General features: G+C 40.0%; 1 protein-coding gene across 4 annotated transcripts in view; it reads right to left on the bottom strand.

Annotated features, from left to right (window-relative positions):
- Positions 1–15,611, bottom strand: part of DOCK9 (dedicator of cytokinesis 9) — a 110,974-nt gene extending 95,363 nt beyond the window's left edge. For all 4 annotated transcript variants that reach the window (XM_086880821.1, XM_086880824.1, XM_086880826.1 and 1 more), the window contains exon 1: positions 15,354–15,611. In XM_086880821.1, coding sequence (XP_086736947.1) covers positions 15,354–15,467 — 114 coding nt within the window. In that variant the 5' untranslated portion in view covers positions 15,468–15,611. The remainder of the gene's footprint in view (positions 1–15,353) is intronic.
- Between the last annotated feature and the right edge of the window lie 3,781 nt (positions 15,612–19,392).

The following is a 19,392-nucleotide window of genomic DNA, read 5'->3' as shown; positions in this document are numbered from 1 at the left end:
CCACAGAGTTCAAGAAGTGATTGGACAATGCTCTCAGTACATGGTCCTTTGCAGGGCCAGGAGTCACACTTGATGATTCTTGTGTCCCATTCAACTCAGCTTATTCTCTGATTCTGTGATTCCAAATACAGCTTGAAAGGGAAATAATTATGGGGACATGAGGAGTGGGAAGAAACCACAGGGAGCAGTCTTTTTATTAATTTGGTGCAAAGTGGAAGTTTCCAGCTTCATTAAGGAGATTCCTTGAATTGTAATGCACAACCATGTTGCACAGTGATCATCCAGGTAGCAGTGCAGTACAATGCATTATTATTCACTTCAGTATCACAAAGTGAAATGGTGTCATGGTTCAGTAGAGGTATTCCCCAATTTAATGTTCTCACTGAAACACTCGAAACCATGCACTCCTCATTCACTGGCCCCTGCTCTTCCATGATGTGCGTGGCTGGAGAAGAAAACTGGAGGCATAAAAGGTAAAGATCACAGGCTGAGATAGGAACAATTTACTGGAAACAGCAATTAAATAAGAAAACACAGTAACAGCAGCAATACTAATAACAGTGTACAAGAAAGAGGTGAACAATTCACACAATTGCTCACCCCTGGTAAATACCAGAACCACCATAACACTACCCCCACTGCAAGAGACTCCTTTCCCTGTTCCCAGAAAATGATATAAGCTGGTAGAGAAGAACCACGCTCTCTCCTGGTTACTGCAAATATTAACCCTGTCCTGGCTGGAATCAAGACAAATGGGAGGCCAGAAAAATTGTTACAAAGGTCTGACAGAACTTTGCCTGCTGCAGAGAGCTAAAAGACAGCCCAAGGTAGGTAAAAGTCTTAATCCAATAGTAAAAATACCAAAGCAGAACAAATCAATATATGAACAAGCCAAGACTGTACATATGAGCAGCACACTACTCACTGTAAACTACCTTTAGCTGAGGCTGGGTTATGGAAAGGTCTTTTCCCATAAGGTAGAGGGTAGAAGGGAGGAATACAAGGCTATAGGGAGGACACAACACCAGTGCCTGTCTTATCTTGGTTTATGAAAAAGTGTCTACACCAGAAAGCAGACTTATGAGCTATTTGTGTTAGGATACATAGCAAATATTACACCCCTAAACCAAACCACTCATTTGTATGGGGAACAACAAGCTCCTCCCTGCTATATACTATATTCAATCTGTACTGACTGCACCATGAGGACAAGAAAATTAATTAGCTGTGTTAGCTTCAGATTGTTCAGAAACATGTATTTTTGTGACATGTTCTTTTGGAAAAGTAATAAGTTCTAGTTTCCTTCCAAAAAAACTAAGTTGCTTTAAGGGCCTAACCACTCCTCTGATTACAGTAAATTACCAAAAATCACTTGGCATTTGGAAACTAGAGGATTTCAAGTCAACACATTAAGCAATCCTTTGACAACCAAATGAGTTCCAAGAAAACATAATGACACAGGTAGAAATTAAATGCGTGTTAGCAATCAGACAGTTCTAAACAATGTTTACAAGTTTCCATTTGATAATGTCTAACACATAGGAAGGTTAGGGAATCAGCTTGGGTTGATATAAAATCTTCAACTCATCTTATAAAATTCTCACTATCAAAATGAGAACTTAGAGACTTCTAGACAGAAACTGACGAGTTAAGAGGATAGAGGTCAAACTAGGGAGACCTTCTAATTGAATGGGTTACTACAAAACATGCTTCTGTCTTCAGAAAAGCCACTACTAAAGGAAAACACTTCATAAAGATATCTGCAACAGAACATACTTCAGGGAGGATTCAAGCACCTAAGCCCTAGCATAAGAGCCACAAAAATACCCTTAATCTCTTGAAACATTAGAAGCAGGTACTTGTATTTTAACCTACAAAGTTGTCCATGACATTTTAAGTCCCCAAACTAATGTCATCTTGACATGACCGAATGTCTGGCTCCTTAGAGATCTCAACACATCCTGCCTGAATTCTGCTTTTCACAAAACATGACAGTATTTGTAGGTGGAGCACTACTTCTCATCTGGCAGCTGCCTGCATATTGACTTAGAACACTAGAGATGGGGCCCTAAAGCCTCCTCAGTCCAGAGGTGAAAACCAACATCACTTTGCATTTTTGGAGTGCCTTAAGCCAATGACAGTATTTCAAAGGCAACATACTCACTTCTGCCTGAAAAAGCTGTGCTGCAGAAAACAACTGAAGATCCAATAGCCTTGCAAGAGTAAAAAGAAGTGTATACAAAACACTTCATACTTAATAGAAGCGTTCATAGAGGACTAGAAAGTTCAGGTGCTGGTTCCTTTTGAAAAATCTGTTTCTGCATGCAGATTTCATAGAAGGGTTTTACCAGCTAATTCTCTTCAAGAAGTAATTCTTGAAGTTCTTGAGAAAGAATAAACTACGCTGAAAGTTTCTTTGTGGCCACAACAGTGAGTTTTATTTTTAAATTCTTAAAATTCTTAAGCACTTGATTAGTCAAAACTAGTGCAGAGGATGTGTTTGAGTATGGATTATCTTTAGTAATCTTCATATTTGCTCTTTGAAATGGTAAAGAAAATATGGAAAACTAGAAGCTGGTCAGATTCACTCCAATCTCTAGGAATGATGCAAACCCTTCTGGAAGCAATTTCTTGACATATAAAGATTAAGAGATGTATATCAGTTCCAAGTAGACCACACGGATTTGCCAAGGACAAATTATGCCTGTTTGTCTTCTGTGATGTGATGGTTGGTGCTGTGGACTAGGAGATAGCATTGGACACTGAATACTGTTAGGAAAAGAATGCTTCTGACAGTCACCCAGAGCATCCTTGTACACCAATTAGCTCGCTGTGGTCTGGATGAGTGGATAAGGATGACATCCTGCTGAACAGCAAGATGAACATGCTGAACAGGCTTCTCTGTACAAGAAAGATATTGACATATTGGACTGAGTCTAATGGAGAGCCATCATGGTGTATCATATGAGAAAAATCTAAGAGATCTTATATAGTTCAGCCTTAAGTGAGGGCTAAAAGGAAATCTTATTGCTGTTGCAATAGCTAATGGGAAGCTAGAGAGAAGAGCCAGACTATTCTTGAAGATAGTCACAGAATTGGAGGAAACTGACACAGAATACTCCACTTGCATAAAAGGATTTATTTACTTCTTTTTTTTAACCATGAAGACTGACAGCTGCTGGAGTTAAAGTATTTCCATCTTTGTGGATATTAAAACCAGACTGTCACAGTCTCTGAGCAACCTGCTCTAACCAGATCTGTTTTGAGCAGGGGATTGCACTAGGTGACTTCCAGAGATCTGCATTTCAGCCAGTGCATTTCCATAATTTTGGGGTGACACACTGGATAGCCACACACTAACCACTGAAACAGAGAAAGATAAAAGCTCCAATAGAATTCCAGCCTTCAGAAGAAAGCCAGTATAGTTAGCCCAGAGGTAGTCTTGAGAACACCATGGTTAAATTCCAAATAATTTTGACTGATCATCTATGTACTCAGCAAGACCTTAAGAACAGATTTTCATCCAACAGAAACAAAAAGCTAACATGACATAAGAAATACTGAGTATAGCACCAGGCTGAAGACCAGAGGCAGTTTATCATTATATATATATATACATATACATGTGTATATATGTGTATATATACATGTGTATATATGTGTATATATATATATGTACATACACTCATATGTATGTGTATACAAGATGTCACAAATGTCAAAGATCACATCAAAAGTAAAAGGAAATTATTATGAAAACTGGAGCAAGATTTAGTCTGTCCTACCTAGACAAGGTATTTTTTGTGTCTATTATGCCTTTTATATATTTAGAGAAGTGAAGAGGCATAAAGGAAGCAATCTAAGAAATGCTATTTCAGCTCTCATGTACGTGTATGACAGGTACCACATAGGTGCTGATGAAGAGATGCTCACAGATTTAGAACCCTGCTAGTTGCAAAATGCTAAGTATCTTAGCTAGTAGTTTTAGGCTTCATGTGTGAGAGCTGCAGAAAGCTCAGTCTTCTCACAGGTCCTTATTCTTACATGAGTAACAATACACTTTGATCCACAGATGAGCAATAAGATCTGCCAGTTCTGTGCCTTATGTTCAAACTTAACTCAACATTGAGGACAGACATATCAAGAACAACCCAAAGAACTCTGGGAAGTTGTCCAAGCCAATCTAAATTGAATAAATAAGCATTTATTGCTAAGCATGAGACACAAAAACATCTACCCCTTTTAACACTGTAATCCATAAACAGGATTTCTGATATTGAAATATGCTCACTGGACTCCATCTAGTGGTTACATAACTTTCAGCTTTCTGAAGCTGAAGTGACTATTCTGGGATTTTAAGTAACTGATACAATAACCATAACAGAAAAGTATTATTACCATTAGAGAGCTACAAACCAAGTTGGTAATTATAGGATATTATTTTAGAAACACTGATGAAACCATGATGGAATAAATAATGGTCAACAGTACAGCAGACTAGGTAAAAAAATTAAAATCCAGTTTTTTAGCAAGCTTTCTGTATTCAGGTAAGAGCAGCAGAAACTTCAGGCTCAGACATCCTTTTTTTACTTTTAAATTGTCTAAGAAGGTCATTCAGGTTCAGGTCTTTCTCCTTTCCTTTGTTCCAAACTCTGCCAGGAACAAGTTCCAACTTCCCCTACAGGAGATGATTTGCTGCCAAAAAATATTATGCTGGATGTATTGTCCCTTGAACTTTATCAGCAAGACTGTATACAGCAGGATTATTTGATTTTTCTTTCCTATTAGGAACCTCATATTTAATGTGAGGAAAAACTTATTGGATCATGTTGTATGCTCTGGCTAGGAAGAAATTAATATAACAACTGTATTAAGCCATATACAATACCAAGCAAGTGAGTCCAAAGTGATAACAAACCTGGCAAGGAACAATCCCAAGACAATTTCTGAAGGAAACTAGAATAGCATCCTTCAAATAATTATGATGTGTCATCTATTCATTAACCTGAATGCTCTTTTTAAACTCACTGACGTTTGAGGACCAACATGGATTTAAAACCCATTTTGGACTAGCAAACAGTGAGAATGTGGCCTCCTTGAACATTCCTTAAAGACAAACACACCACTACAATTTTCACATAAACCACCTACCAAATCAGACAACATGACACTTCACATGTAAGTGCCAGTCCAAGAGGGTGCATATATGGCAGAAAGACATCTGAAATACCACTTGACAACATCACTATACTGGGAAAAATGAGACATGGGCTAGGTGAAAACATTTCCTATCTTATTTTCACAAAGCTTCAGTTCTGTATCATTCTATTGCCTGGCTGCAGTCTCTTACCAACATGGCTACAAACAAGCCCAGAAAGGCATCAAACAAAGGGCAAGCAGATTCTCTGTCAGAATCAGCACCCTGCTGAAAAACAGGACTTCTGAAACCAAGGGATATAAAGACTACTATGCAACATTAAAGAACAGAGTGTGAAATAGTATTGTCAATGTGATCAAATTGGAAAATGGATGACAATCCTTCCATCACCTTAAAACTCAAGCCTCTTTTCTGTATGTTGACACCCATGGCATTTCCATCTGACTTGACTTCTTGACAAACCTGATAAAATGAGAACAAGAACTATCTTAGTGACATTTACCTCTCCATGGAAAACACCCAGCTCTTTCTGTGGAGCATCTACCTTCTCATTCATGTATGTTTCAGCACTCCTTTCAGCCTATGAAGGGCAGCTGGGCATTGGGTAACCAGTGAGGTAGCAAGATCATATATCTCCTTGTCAACTAAAGCATCCAAAGGCAGTGGAGGCTCTAGATTTGCAGTCTGAAACCAAGTTTTATGTCTATAACCTCAGCCACTTTGAATTCCAGGCTCCTGAAACTCACTACTTTACAATTTGGGTGCTAGAACAAGTGAAGTGTATTACATCCTGCACTGATGTAACCTGATCTTTAAATGCTTTCCCTACTTCAAATTATGCAAGCGTTATCTATTCTGATTTAAATTCTCCCACTCTGTTGGGAGAATAATTTTATAGCAGTCAAAATATAAGGTCTTGTCTTATCTCTGAATTCAACAAGCAACTCCTCCTCATGCACAGAGTACCTGGAAGTACTAAAAACAGTTTTATCTATGCCTTAAATTTCCAAACCCAGATCAGTATCTGTCAACGTGCCACTTCTTTTTAAGTCAATAGCTACACCATCTCACTATTAAAAAGCACCCAGAAGTGCACAAAGCAGCAGCTAAGGATTATTTATTTACACTGATGGGTCTATGTTACAGGCTTCTCTGAACTCTAGCAGGTATGGATCAGTATTACTCCTTCTCAGGTTTGTTGCGACTACATTTATGTGTTCACCTTCCTTGTTTTGTTTTTTTTTCATTTTAGGTGGTTTGGCATTGTTTCTCTTGTTTTCTTTGGGTTTGGGGAAAATTTGTGTTTTAAAGCATATTTAGGTAGCTTAGCTAATTTTATGTGAGGTCACTTGATATTTCTGCAGTATGAACAAATATGTTTCTTAGCAGAAGAAATTTCAGAAGGGACTATTTGATTTTGACTCATAAAGACTGTAACACTATTCATTCTTCCCTGAAAACTTTAAACAATTTTACAAGAGTAAGGTATTATTTTGAAGTGACTACTTATATAGATTTGGTGTCCTACATTTTTTAATTTCCCAGGATTCTTTCCTAGAATTATTACTAGAAAAAATTTTCCATGAGTACTATAAATACAGTTAGGAGAAAAAAAGTCAGTCTAAATCATGTTTCCTTGATTTGCTCAGAATTATAAAGCTGACACTTTTTTTCTGACCTATCGTTACTGAGAATATAGCACAAAACAAGGTCTGCTTTGCATTTAACCTTTCCACACAAATACTGTCAATCTGGTTTTTTAGGCAATGTGCACCCTCAGCTGACTTACTTCTTCCTCCTCCCAGTCTCCAGATGGAAAAATTATCCAGAATTTTCTTTTTTTTTTTTTGTTTTTTGGTTTGTTGTTTGTTTTTTTTTTACACAATTGCAGGGGTTGAATTACACATTTTGTTCTAAAGCTACCTGGCATCCTCTTCATCAGCTACTGAGCTGAAATAAAACTCTAGCTGCTTCTCTAGTGGAAGGGGCCTTTCTATTCAGAAAAAAACAAAACTTGGCCTGGACCCAGAAGTTTAGAACTAGAATTCCTGAAAAAGCTCCCATTAACATTGACACCAACTGCTTGAGCCATGGATGTACTGGAGAGAGCAGAGCAATGGGCCATAAAGATGATTAAGGAACTGGAGCAGCCCTCCCATGAAGACAATCAGAGCTGGCACTGTTCAGCCTAGAGAAGGCTCAGGGGGATCCCATCAGTGCATATAAATACCTGCAGGGAGGGTGCAAAGAGAACAGAGCCAGGCTCTGCTCAGTGATGCCCAGTGACAGTGACAGGGCTGGAGGCAACGAGCACGACCTGGAACACAAGAGTTACCTCTGAACATCAGGGAACTGTTTGTCACTGGCACAGGCTGCCCAGAGAGGTTGTGGAGTCTCCATCCTTGGAGATACTCAAAAGGTTCCTAGACACAACTCGGCAACTGGCTCTAGGTTATGCTGCTTCGAGGCAGAATGTTGCACCAAATTACCTCCAAAGGTCCCTTCCAGGCGTAGGCAGCCTGGGACTGTGTGACAGTGTGACAGACCATGGCACTCCTTCACATCCCATCCATTGGAGAGATCTTTCCTGCTGCCTTTTTTTTTTTTTTATTCTGGATATTCACCACTAGGCCCAAGGTAACACTGCTGTACATGGAGCCCTAGTCACAAAATGGAGCTGTAGGCTTCACCAGCCTGAGGTGCCAGATTCAGAATTTTTAACAAAAGCTTTTGGTTTCTTCTTCCTCATTTTTTCCCTCTCTTCATCTACCAGGAATCTCTGGACACAGCAGGAGAATGAAGACGACAGTGCCTGGATTAGCCACTCATCCTCTTATATCTGATTCATTGGGTACAGATGAGGAGATGACAAACTGTTCTAACAGATGCAGCAATCCATCCTTACACTAATAAAGAATCCCATCCCTCACTCTTTGCAGTCAGATTAAGACTTTTTATTTTCTTAATGTATCTACAGCAAAGCTGCTATTCCAGCTGGTCACAATGGGAGTGTCAGTAGAAGACAACACCAGCAACAGATGCTGGATTTCTCTGATCAAACCTTTGTGGTCCACAAGAGTTTTCTTCATAAAACCCCGCTCAGAGCTTCTGATGAACTTTCTGAAGACCTTCAGACAACCTAGCACACCTTTTTTCCAAAGCAGAGTCCATTCCACCAATGAAATTCTAGCCTTTGCTTAATACAAGAAATCTAGTCCATAATGTTAAAAGAGTTAGGTTTTAATGTGTGTTAATTTATTGCATTTTTAGTGCCAGAAGAAATCTCTATTTTGAGATAATACATGCCCAGTTTCATTCTCACAAAAAGAACTTTACTTACGGTAAAATAAAATTTAAAAAAAAACCCAAAAACAAAAACAAATCCCATTGTTTTCTCAAGATGCAATACCTACCACTATCTCATAGATTATTAAATTTAAGAGACCAAAGACATCAGCATCTCTGGACTAAGATAGAATGTAAGCCACCTTTCACAAATCTATTTATCTTCTAAATTAAGGTCTTGAATAAGCTACATGACCAAAATTACTGGACTATCTTCTCATCCTTAGAAATAAGTTATCTCAAAAAAACTTCAATGAGAAAAGCATTGTGTAATTCATGGACTACTTGTGCAACTTTTCTGCCTTTCATAATTGATGCTTTTCATGGACACAGACAATCTAAGGAGGGGCAAGGGAAAATGGATTTGTCCTTACTCTCATAAAAATGATGGAGCACCCAAGTCCAATGAAGTACTTGAGACTGTTCAATTTCAAAACTAAAAATAAACACTAGCTAAGGAAAGAAGCTTTACATATATATTATTTTAATACATATTATTTCTTATAGTCATTGCATTAGTAAGTTCTTCAGCCAACCTTAAGAAACTTCATGTCTAAATGATAGTTTCACAGACACCAACACAGAAGATGTTATTACACATTTTATCTCCATAAAGAACCAGTGGCATCAAAACACCTCTAACAATTACAAAAATTCTTAAATAAAAGCAATATAGGGTATATATTTCTCAAGAGGCCACAATCAAGCTTCTTGCTGTCCTGAAAATGGAACTCCCCTTATTTGCTCCAACAACTTACAAATAACTTCTCATTATTTTTAGAGCATACCCACATGAATTTGGCAGACTCTCAAAGTTTGCTCAAAAATACAAATATCTGGTGAAATCAACAAGTTCACAAATTGTTGATATTGCATATACATACATATCTCTGATGATCATCTAATGTCAGGCACACACCACTCACGAGAGAGCCCAAAGATCACACAGGCTTAAAAGTTACTTGAGCATTCACACCCATGCAAACAGAAAAAACGGTTTACACTAAGGATCTCATCTTCAAGATGAGTGGCTGCAGATCTTTTTGAAGCATTTGTATTGAAGCATAATGTAACATAACCAATGACTTTAAGTGAGATATATGCTCTTAAGTTTATTGCACAAGATCTTAAAATAGTAAAAATATTAATAATATGAATAATATTTTTAAAAAATCATAGTAATAATTTCAGAATTGTGAAAGTCCCCAGTTTAAATGTAGGTGTAATGAGCTCTACTTCCATTGAGACAGAAACATCCTGATTGAGGATTAAAGGGCATGAGTAGGAGGAAGAGAGGAAAGATAAGGTATGCTGTGGTATCCCATGTTGCGTAAGACTGAAAACCCTAATCAGCATCTGACATTTGCTGTATTAGAAACAACTACTTATAAAGAACTTATTCTTCTATCTTAAATGTAACTGTGCTTGTCTAGCAGGAAAGAAAAAATTCCAGATAATAATAAAGATATTGCAGCACACAAGAAATGATTTCATGCTGTTGAAAGGTTAAACATCTACCTGTTCTGTTCTGTTCACACAGAAACTGAACTGTCCTATATATTGTCTCTCAAATTGCCTACCTGAGCAAGAACTTTAAAATTCAAATAATTTTAGTGGCATTTCTTAATACAAACTTTAGTACTGTAGTCCAGCCTCTGAATCTTTACAACCAGAGAAATGTCTATCATACCCAAAAAGTCTTCTTTGCAGTATCAGACTCTGGAAATAAGTTTTCTACTACTATCTTGTATCCAATCCAAGAAGTTTATATATTGCACTTTACAAAAAAAAAAAAAAAAAAAGCACCTTTATTAAAAAGATCTTGTTCTCTGAGAATTCTTATTTCAATTCTTATTTCAATTAACTTATTTACAAAAGTTAAGCAGCACATACCATAAACTAACTTCTTAGGGTCAAGTAATAAGCTTTTTCCTCCAAGTAAAGAAAGTTCAGCAGTTCAGAGTGACTGAATTAGCATCACCCTTTTTAGCACATTCTTACAAGATGAAATATGTTATGGTGATGTTCATTACCGGCAACAATTTTTCCTTTAAAATCTTGAGTGTCATTTCTCATCTGCCTGCTTTCACTCATCCATTCATAACAATTTGCTGCTTCCAAATTCTTTATGTATACAATTTCACATTCCATGTACAGAAAGCTCAAGCTTTATCAACGTTTCCAGCTTTTCTGTACCCATCAGCTCTAAAAGATCCCAGTCCTCCCTCATCCCTGTAAGCATTATATACCACTTTTGAATTCCCACTTTCCTAAAGGAAGCCATCAACTCTCTCTTCTAGACACGCTACAACTGAAATCTGGCATTTAATGAGGATCCAAATACTCTTTTCATCACATATGAAGAGCTGCTTTGGAGAGAAGCACACAAGCCCTCTGTGCACAAGGCATGTGAAATGATATAGGAATCAGAAAGGAAAATGCCAACCCAAAATAAATACTACATAATCCTCCCAGCATTTTTGGAGAAAAGCTGTATTAAAAACTTGGCAATAATACAGCATAGAATGCACCTCTCCAGCTTTTCTTCTGGAGCTGAGATTCACAGGAGCCAGAGATCAGGATTGGAAGGACAAAGATGATGTAAGTTTTTCTCATAAAGAAAGGAATAGCAGCGAATTTGAGAGCAAAGACTTAGTAGGAGATCCAAACACTGCCTTTGTGATACACTGATTTTCTACCATATCTGAAAAGCTGAATTTCTGGAAGAGTTTTAGAACTCAAGAGCTCCATCAGGTATCTGAAGTTAGACTGTCTTAAGATACAGTTCTAGTCTTTAGATAATCAAAATCTAGTCTATGTATCCAAATCAAAAAGAAGTGTATAGAGCAATTTGGGAATCTCTCAGATTTCATCCTATTCTGCCATATCACAAGTTTCTTCTGTGCAATATTAATTTTAACATGGGGGAAACAACTTTTGCTGCATTATGTGGCATATTTAAACATTTTCATTACCTGCACATTCAGAGGAATTTTACTGACAGCTAGACAAAGGCAGATCAAATTTCATATGCCAAACATTATCTTAATTGCTTATTATCCTTAAATGTCAGCCCTAATATAGGTATATTATTATAAATAACCCCAATGTAATTTTGTCACTAAGATGAGTTATCATTAACATACTATTGAACAAGACACTGATCTGTATGCAGCATGCTTTCAGTAACTCATCATCACTTAAAGACATCGCTTTCAATTATGCATAATACTAAAACTGCATTGAAAACTGCTCTTGGCAAGATTGCTGGTTTAAGAGACACACTTGTCAACCCCATAATCTTCCCTCTCAGACATAAATGTATTTGGGTGGCCAGAGGCATCAAATTAAGTCACGTGACAAGTCTGAAGTCAAAACAACATCAACAATGCACAAGAGGATATTCAGCAAGGATGCTACTGTCAAGCAGAAAATAGTAAAAACTGAATTTAAAAAATTAAGAAATAAATTTTGTGTCTTACAACACAGTGAAAAGCCAATTGCTAAATAACAAGATTTCATTTCAGCCAACCAAACTGTACTTGTTGGTTCAGCAAACTACATCTAACAGAGAGAATGTCTGAGATGTCAAATGCTGACAAGAAAGCTTGCTGCATTCTGTGATGAAAACTAGCTTGGCAAACTGCATCTGTTTCATATTTTTTTACTACACAGTCACATTATTTAGTCTGTCAGCAGGCTGAAAGTCTCTGACTTTTAGATCCAGTGAAGAGCAATCTGAAACTTTAAGATATACCACACTATCCTACTAATGTGCTGTTTTCAGTTCTCTTTCATCAATATAATCTCAAGGTCATTAATAAAATGGGAAAAAAAAGCATATTTTAGTAATGTGATCTAATATACCTCACTTAAAGACAGGCAAAGCTTTTATTTTCCCTTTTTAACCTAGCCATACGCTGTTGATTGTAAAAATGGATGGAAGTGTTAAACAGTAGCCACAATAGGAAATTATAGAATCTACTCAAACTCAGAGATATTTGTAGTTCACATTTATCTGCTACTGCAAGTAATAACTGGATGATTTGCATCACTGCTCAGTATATTCTGAAGAAGAGATGTACAGTCCAAAGCAATAGCTGGTTGTAAAGATCTGGAGAGATCACCCACCATGTACTACTAGTTTGAATTATTTCTTTCCTACCTTCAGATTCTACACAGCAAATCTAGTCAATGGCAAACAGCTTCAGCAGTTTTTCAGTACTGGAAGTCTTCAGCACTTGCTCATGAGCAAGTGATGACAGTAAGATCCCTTTAGTTACCAATGCTGAACTATGTTTTAAGCAAGACAATTTGTTGACAACTCAGCTGAAAAAATCCTGGCAAAGTGCTATATCAAAGAACTTTGAGAGACAGCTTTGGAAGGACAGTGGGTCTTCTTTACTTTCAAGTCCCACACCTGACCAGAGTACTCCACAACTACTATAACACTGGTAAGACTCCTATTTTCATCAGGTTGGCCTAAGAGATTTTTCAGATAACAAAGCCCAGAAACTGCAACAGATGAGAAACAGGTCAACCTGTCAAACTTACAGATGCAAGTATTTTTTTTTTAAGTCTTTTACAGCAAAAAAGCAGTACTATCCCACCTAAATTTCTCCTATAAAAAAGTACTGTTTCATTCCAAACATCAGTATTCAACAAAAAGAGTTACAGTATATTAAGAGGAAGAAGAAAATGTAAATGTAAGCCTGCAATTACTAGCCTTTTATTCCATTATTTAAACAGTGTCTGCACAAAAACACTGGAGTTCAGTGATAAAATTAACAGCACTTATAGTAAGAGAGACATAGCAACCAGGGCATAATACAGCTGAAATAGGAAGGTGAACTTCAGCATAAGACTGTATGTGAGAGAGATGGGGATTCAGCTTCATGCATCAAGCTAACATAAAAGGATCAAACACCTGACATGAATATTAAGTCACCATGAATTGTAAGTCACTCCTTTTGCTTTCTAAAAAAGGTGATTAAGACCTTATCCAGAAAAAGACCAAGCCAGTACAACACTTCACACCATCACTTCTTTAATCTCCATAAAATTCTGCAGAATATGTTGTTGTGACAGCATATAAACACCTGGGATATTAGAGCCTATCACCCTATAATGTATTTGGTCAACCTGAATTAATGCACACAAGTATTTTCCAACTCATTGACACTAGTCATAAGTGAACGAAGGAAAAACCTTCTAAAGGCAGAGGAGGCAACGGCAGTGCTGCAAACTACTACAAAATAAACATTTATGTCATGAAAATACCAAAATCTCCTTTGTGCTCCCTCAAAACAAATAATATTTTAAAATACATATACTCTTCTTCCACAGTTCCCAATAAGCACTTGATCCCTGGAGAAGTGTTAACATATTTGGATGTTCACTCCATGTATATGTGCTAGCACCTTGTGGAAAGCTGTCAGTATCCAGGTAGACTCCAAACTCTGCATATTAGGTATTTTATAAACTCTGTGACCCATAGATAAGTAATGAGCAATTTCAGTTTAGAGCTATTGTTTTTTAAAAGAAATGTATTTGTCTTTCAATCACAGCTACAGCATTTTTTACTCTCACAGCACACAGTTATGACCAGATACTGTCAAAACAGGAGGTTTAAAAAAAAAAGTACAAGACCACACTTAGCATCAGCAAGAGCAAAGAACAAAGGACAGACCAGCTTCCAGTATCAGGAATCCCAGAACCAAAACTTCTTCACTTACACAGAGTTAAATACTTACTGAAACATTCCCCTTGGAGATAACAAAACCACAGAGAAAACAAATGCATACCATGAATAAGAGTCCCAGGAGAGAAACCCTGAAAAGTCTTACTGAGGCTGTTTAAGATGTCATCACCTGCTGCCTCAAAACAGTATTTAACAGAATCACAGAATTGTTAGGGTTGGAAAGGACTTCTGGAGGTCATCTAGTCCAAACCCCTTGCCAAGGCAGGGTCACCTGGAGCAGGTTGCACAGGAACACATCCAGGTGGGTTTCAAATGTCTCCAGAGAGGGAAACTGCATGACCTCCCTGGGAAGCCTGTTCCTGTGGTCTGCCATCCTCAATGGAAAGAAGCTGTTCCTCATCTTGAGGTGGAAATTCTTCTGTTTATGGCCATTGCTCCTTGTCATTTTACTGGGCACCACTGAAAATAGTTTGGCACCATCCTCTTGACACCTTTGAGATACTTATACGTACGGATGTGATCCCTGTGATTCTCTGGACTAAAACACCTGGCTTAGACAACTTTTTACACAAATTTACTTTCAGCAATTCTAATTAAATGAACGCTCCGAACTGCGCACTGGAGAGAGCAGCAACCATGTGCTAGCACGGTACGGGACAGTCGGGATAAACAACACATTAAAACACTCCCGCTACACTTGCCAGCGCTTATCTTCCATTCCGCGCGACACAACAAAAAACTGCATCTTAGTTGCAAAGAGAGCAGAGAGCAGCAAGACGAAAAATCGCTTTCGCACCGCTGTTCCGACACACGCGAAAGCTTCTCGGTCCCGTCAGGCCGGGCGCCAGCCGCTCGCTCCACAGGTGAAGTTTGCGGGGCTCGGGCGGGAGCTCCCGGCCGTGCCCGCATCCCACGGCGGCCGCGCTCCCCCCGCGCCCGGGAGCGCCCGCCCCGCCTGCGGCTGCACCGCACCTCGGCCCGCCGCAGCAGCCGCCGGGGCAGCCGAGGAGCCGCATGCCCGCGAGGGATCAAAGCCCGCCGCCGTGACAGCCCGGAGGGATCAAAGGGCCCGTCTCCTCCTCGGGGGCCACCGCCGCAGCCCCGCGAGGCCCCGGGCCGGAGCCGCGCCTGGGCCGCCGCCGCACTCACCAGGAGGACGGAGCCGCGCACCACCTCGGAGACGCTCTGCCGCAGCTCGGCCGCCGTGCCGGGCTTGCTCAGCGCCCGCGTGAACTTCCGAGTCTCCGGAGCCACGAGTGCCATGGCTGCTGCCTCCGCGCTCCCTCACTCCCTCGGCGCGGGGCCGCCGCAGCCCGCCCGGCGCGGCCGTCGCACGGACGGACAGCCGGACAGCCGGGGGTGGCCGTCGGGGGGCGGGCAGGGAGCGCAGCCCCGCCGCCGGGTGCCGCGGGCAGCCCCTCCCTCCCCTCCTGCCTCCCTCCCTCCTTCCCTGCTCCCCTCCCTGCCCCGATTGGCGCGGCCGCCAGCGGGGCGGGGGGCGGGGCCTCGCCGAGCCCACCTGTTCCCGCAGCGCCGTTCTGATTGGCCCCCGGGTTACCTGCCCGGCTGCGGCTCCGCGCCCTCATTGGCCCGGCGCGGAGCCGGGGCCGCGGCGGGGCGGGGCCGGCCCAGCCGGAAGTTGCCGCCTGGCGAGGGCCCCGCCCCGGCGGGAGTGGCGGCGGCTCCGTCGCCGTCCCTCGGCCGCGCTCTGCCTGCCCGCGCTGTGCCCCGACCGCCGCCGCCGCTTCTGGTCGTACCTGCACGGGGGAGGGAGTCATCCTGCCCCGCTACTCAGCCCTGGTGAAGCTGAACCTGGAGTGCTGTCTCCCGTGCAGTGCAAGAGTGTCCTGGAGCGGGTCCAGCGGCGGGGGAACAAAGATGATGAGGGACTGGAGCATCTCTCCTATGAGAAACGGCTGAGGGAGCTGGGCCTGCTCAGCCTCGAGAAGACTGAGATAGGACCTCATCAGCGTCTACCAGTATTGAAGGGAGGGTGCCAAGAGGATGGAGCTCGGTGGTGCTGAGCAACAGGACAAGAGGCAACGGGCAGAGAGATTGATGCACAGGAAGTTCCACCTGAACACAAGGAAGAACTTCTTTACTGTGTGTGTGACTGAACCCTGGAAAAGGTTGCTCAGAGAGATTGAGGATTCTCGATCACTGGAGATATTCAAGAACCACCTGGACACAATCCTGTGCCATGTGCTCTTGGATGACCCTGCTTGAGCAGGGAGGTTGAACCAAATGTCCCACTGTTGTCCCTTCCAGCCTCATCCATTACCTGATTCTGTACCTGTAGACACACATGTACATGCACATGGAGCTGTATAAGTGAAAGAGTCCAAAACCTTGGGAAATGGGTGCTGGAGCTGCAGCACCCACAGTGTGGTATGAGAATGTGTGCTGCTCATCCATCCAGCTTTTTCTCTGAGGCTTTTCTTTGTACTTTTTTGCCCTCACAAATAGTATCTATTTGTAGGTGAAGTTGCACATATGTCCTTATTTAAGTAAGGGCCACAAAGGTGATGAGGTCTCTGGAGCATTCTTAGGAGGGGAAAATGAAGGAGCTTGGCCTGTTTAGTCTAGAGAGGAGAAAACTGCTAGGGGATCTCATCAAGGCATATAAATGTCTCAAAGGCAGGTGCCAAAAGGATAGTGCCAGACATTTCGGTGGTGCCCAGCTACAGGATGATGAGCAATGGCCATAAACACAAGAATTTCCACCTCAAGATGAGGGAGCACTTCTTTCCATTGAGGGTGGCAGACCGCTGGAATAGGGTGCCGAGGGAGGTCACCTGCTCCAGATGACCCTGCCTTGGCAGGGGGGTTGGATTAGATGACCTCCAGAAGTCCTTTCCAACCCTAAGAATTTGATTCTGTTAAAGTGTGGATGCCTTTAGCATGCTTAATTACCATGAATTCCCGCTGAGAGCCTGGCTAGCAGCACTGCTGGAAGGTATGCAGGCATTAGACACGTTTAAATGCCTGGAGCATTTGAGAGCATTACAGCTTGTGCACCTTTATCTTCTTAAGCACCTTTTTATATAAACTAACACTTCTCCACACTGAGTATACAGCTTACCACTGATGGAGGGAGGGAGGGAGGGAGGGACTGAGTGCTGTGGACAAGGGGTAAGGGGGCTTTCAGGTGGAAAAAGAATAGCACAAAGTGTTTGTGTATGAGGATACATACTCAAAAAATGCCTGCTGGATAAAGGGCCTACATTTTTGGCTGCTTCACAGATACATCTGTAACTAATAAGATTCCAAGTAATTGAGGTAATTCCTTCAGAAAGACAGGGGATAAAAAATGTTCAAATGCTCAAATTTGTATCTTACGCAGAGTTTTTGTCCTTGAAGGATCTTTCCTACAGATACAGTTCAGACCAGCATCAAAGGCTCATTTATTCAAGTGCACAAGCTGAGATTTTTTAGTAGGATGTCTGTCACAACTTGAGTGTTCAAACTATACCTTAAGAAAGGTGTAATGTGCAGAGAGTGTGGCTTGCCAGGCTCAGTAAAGACCACTAGAGTTTCTGTTTTCACAAGTCCAAGACCTGGTGTGTTTATGAGTCAATGTTTAGGCTGATAAATCAGAAAATTGCATACTAATGAGAGAGATTATCTGAATACAGAACTGGATGAGCAGCTATACAAACATTTAGCTAGATTGAGCTATCTTATGATCATCTTTTTAATTTTTGTATCTCAGTCTGTGGGATATGTCTAGATTTCAAACCTCCACAAGTAAACATGCCCTAGATTTTATATAAATAATAGATGATTATTTTCTAAAATTGAATAATTTGTTATTTTCAGAGCTCTCAAGTACTTTAAATTCTGACAATTCTGACCAACATACAAAATAGTCCAATCTAGAGATTTTAACCATTGCTTGAATGTAAAATGGGATAATTTAACCATGTTTGTTATCTATAAATAGTTCTCATGTATATTATGCATTTTCCTGGTAAAGAGAAAGTGTCCCAAGTCTGAAAAAACTCTGAATGACACCAGTATAGGTATAGATATGTAGGAAAAATAGGTGAATGATAGTTCACCTAAGAAAACCATAGAAGATACCCCAAAAACGAGCTTATGACAATCATCAGAGTTTCTTTTCAGCTAAACACATTCAGTTAAAGAAAGAAAAAGAAAGTGATAATTCTGTGTATAAAACAAAAAGAAAAATATGGAAGCTGATAAGCAGAAATGGTAAATTCCAGTTGTGAAATAATGAGAATGAGTCATAGTAGCTAAATATAGGAATGAAAAATCTTGGATCATTGCCTAAAGGGCAAGGGGAATAAACTTCTTAAAACATCGGGATCAAGGAAGAAAAATATCTAGACAATGGCATGGTTTCCCTGCTGCTTTGAAATACCCAACTTTCAGTAGCAATGCCAATGCATAAAAGCATTTATTTTTAATAGAAACCTGGATAATGCAGTAATACTTCATGAATGTAATTGCAAATGTTTTATTCAGTCAGTACTTAGCAAGGATGGTAAATAGCAACCAGTAAAGGTTAAAATATTTAAACTTTCAAGACCAACTAAGTCATGGCACAGAATTTTATGGGATTCTAAATCATTCACAGTAATAATTGACCTGTATTTTTTCCAGAGATGAAGAAGAGAAACTGATTTGGTGTCCATTAGCAGTGTAAAGCAAAGGGGGTTTGGAGCTAAAATAATGTGACAAAAATCTTTGGCAAAATCATGAAAGCCAAAAAAGTAAGCCAAAAGTAAGGTTTTAAAGAATTATTGAGTTTCTAATACCAACATGATTTACTGAAATTTAGGCCTGTTGCTTAATGGGATTAGTATTTTTCCTGGCAAAGGTCACTGTATAATTATGAATTTCTATGATGGCACTATGGTATATTCTGTTGAATGCTAATATTCTATTCAAAAATATTTTTATGCAAAACTTGCAATGTAGCTTTATTGGAACAAAAAAAAAAATAGATGCAGATATAAATATTTATAGGAAAGAAAGGCATCTAAGTACAAAGAATATTTTAAAGTCAAATTATAGAGGTGTTATAGTGTGCTTTTGAACAACCTAAAAAGATTCATGCTTATGGTACAAGCTTTGGATTTAAAAGTCAAGGAATATTAAGAAGTAGTAATGATGATGATGTTATTTATGGCATTCATCAAACTTTTACTGAAATAGTGATATT

This window comes from Cyanistes caeruleus, chromosome 3 (assembly GCF_971803275.1).
Source record: "Cyanistes caeruleus chromosome 3, bCyaCae1.hap1.1, whole genome shotgun sequence".
Taxonomy (NCBI): Eukaryota; Metazoa; Chordata; class Aves; order Passeriformes; family Paridae; genus Cyanistes; species Cyanistes caeruleus.
This window is presented reverse-complemented; position numbering and strand designations above follow the sequence as displayed.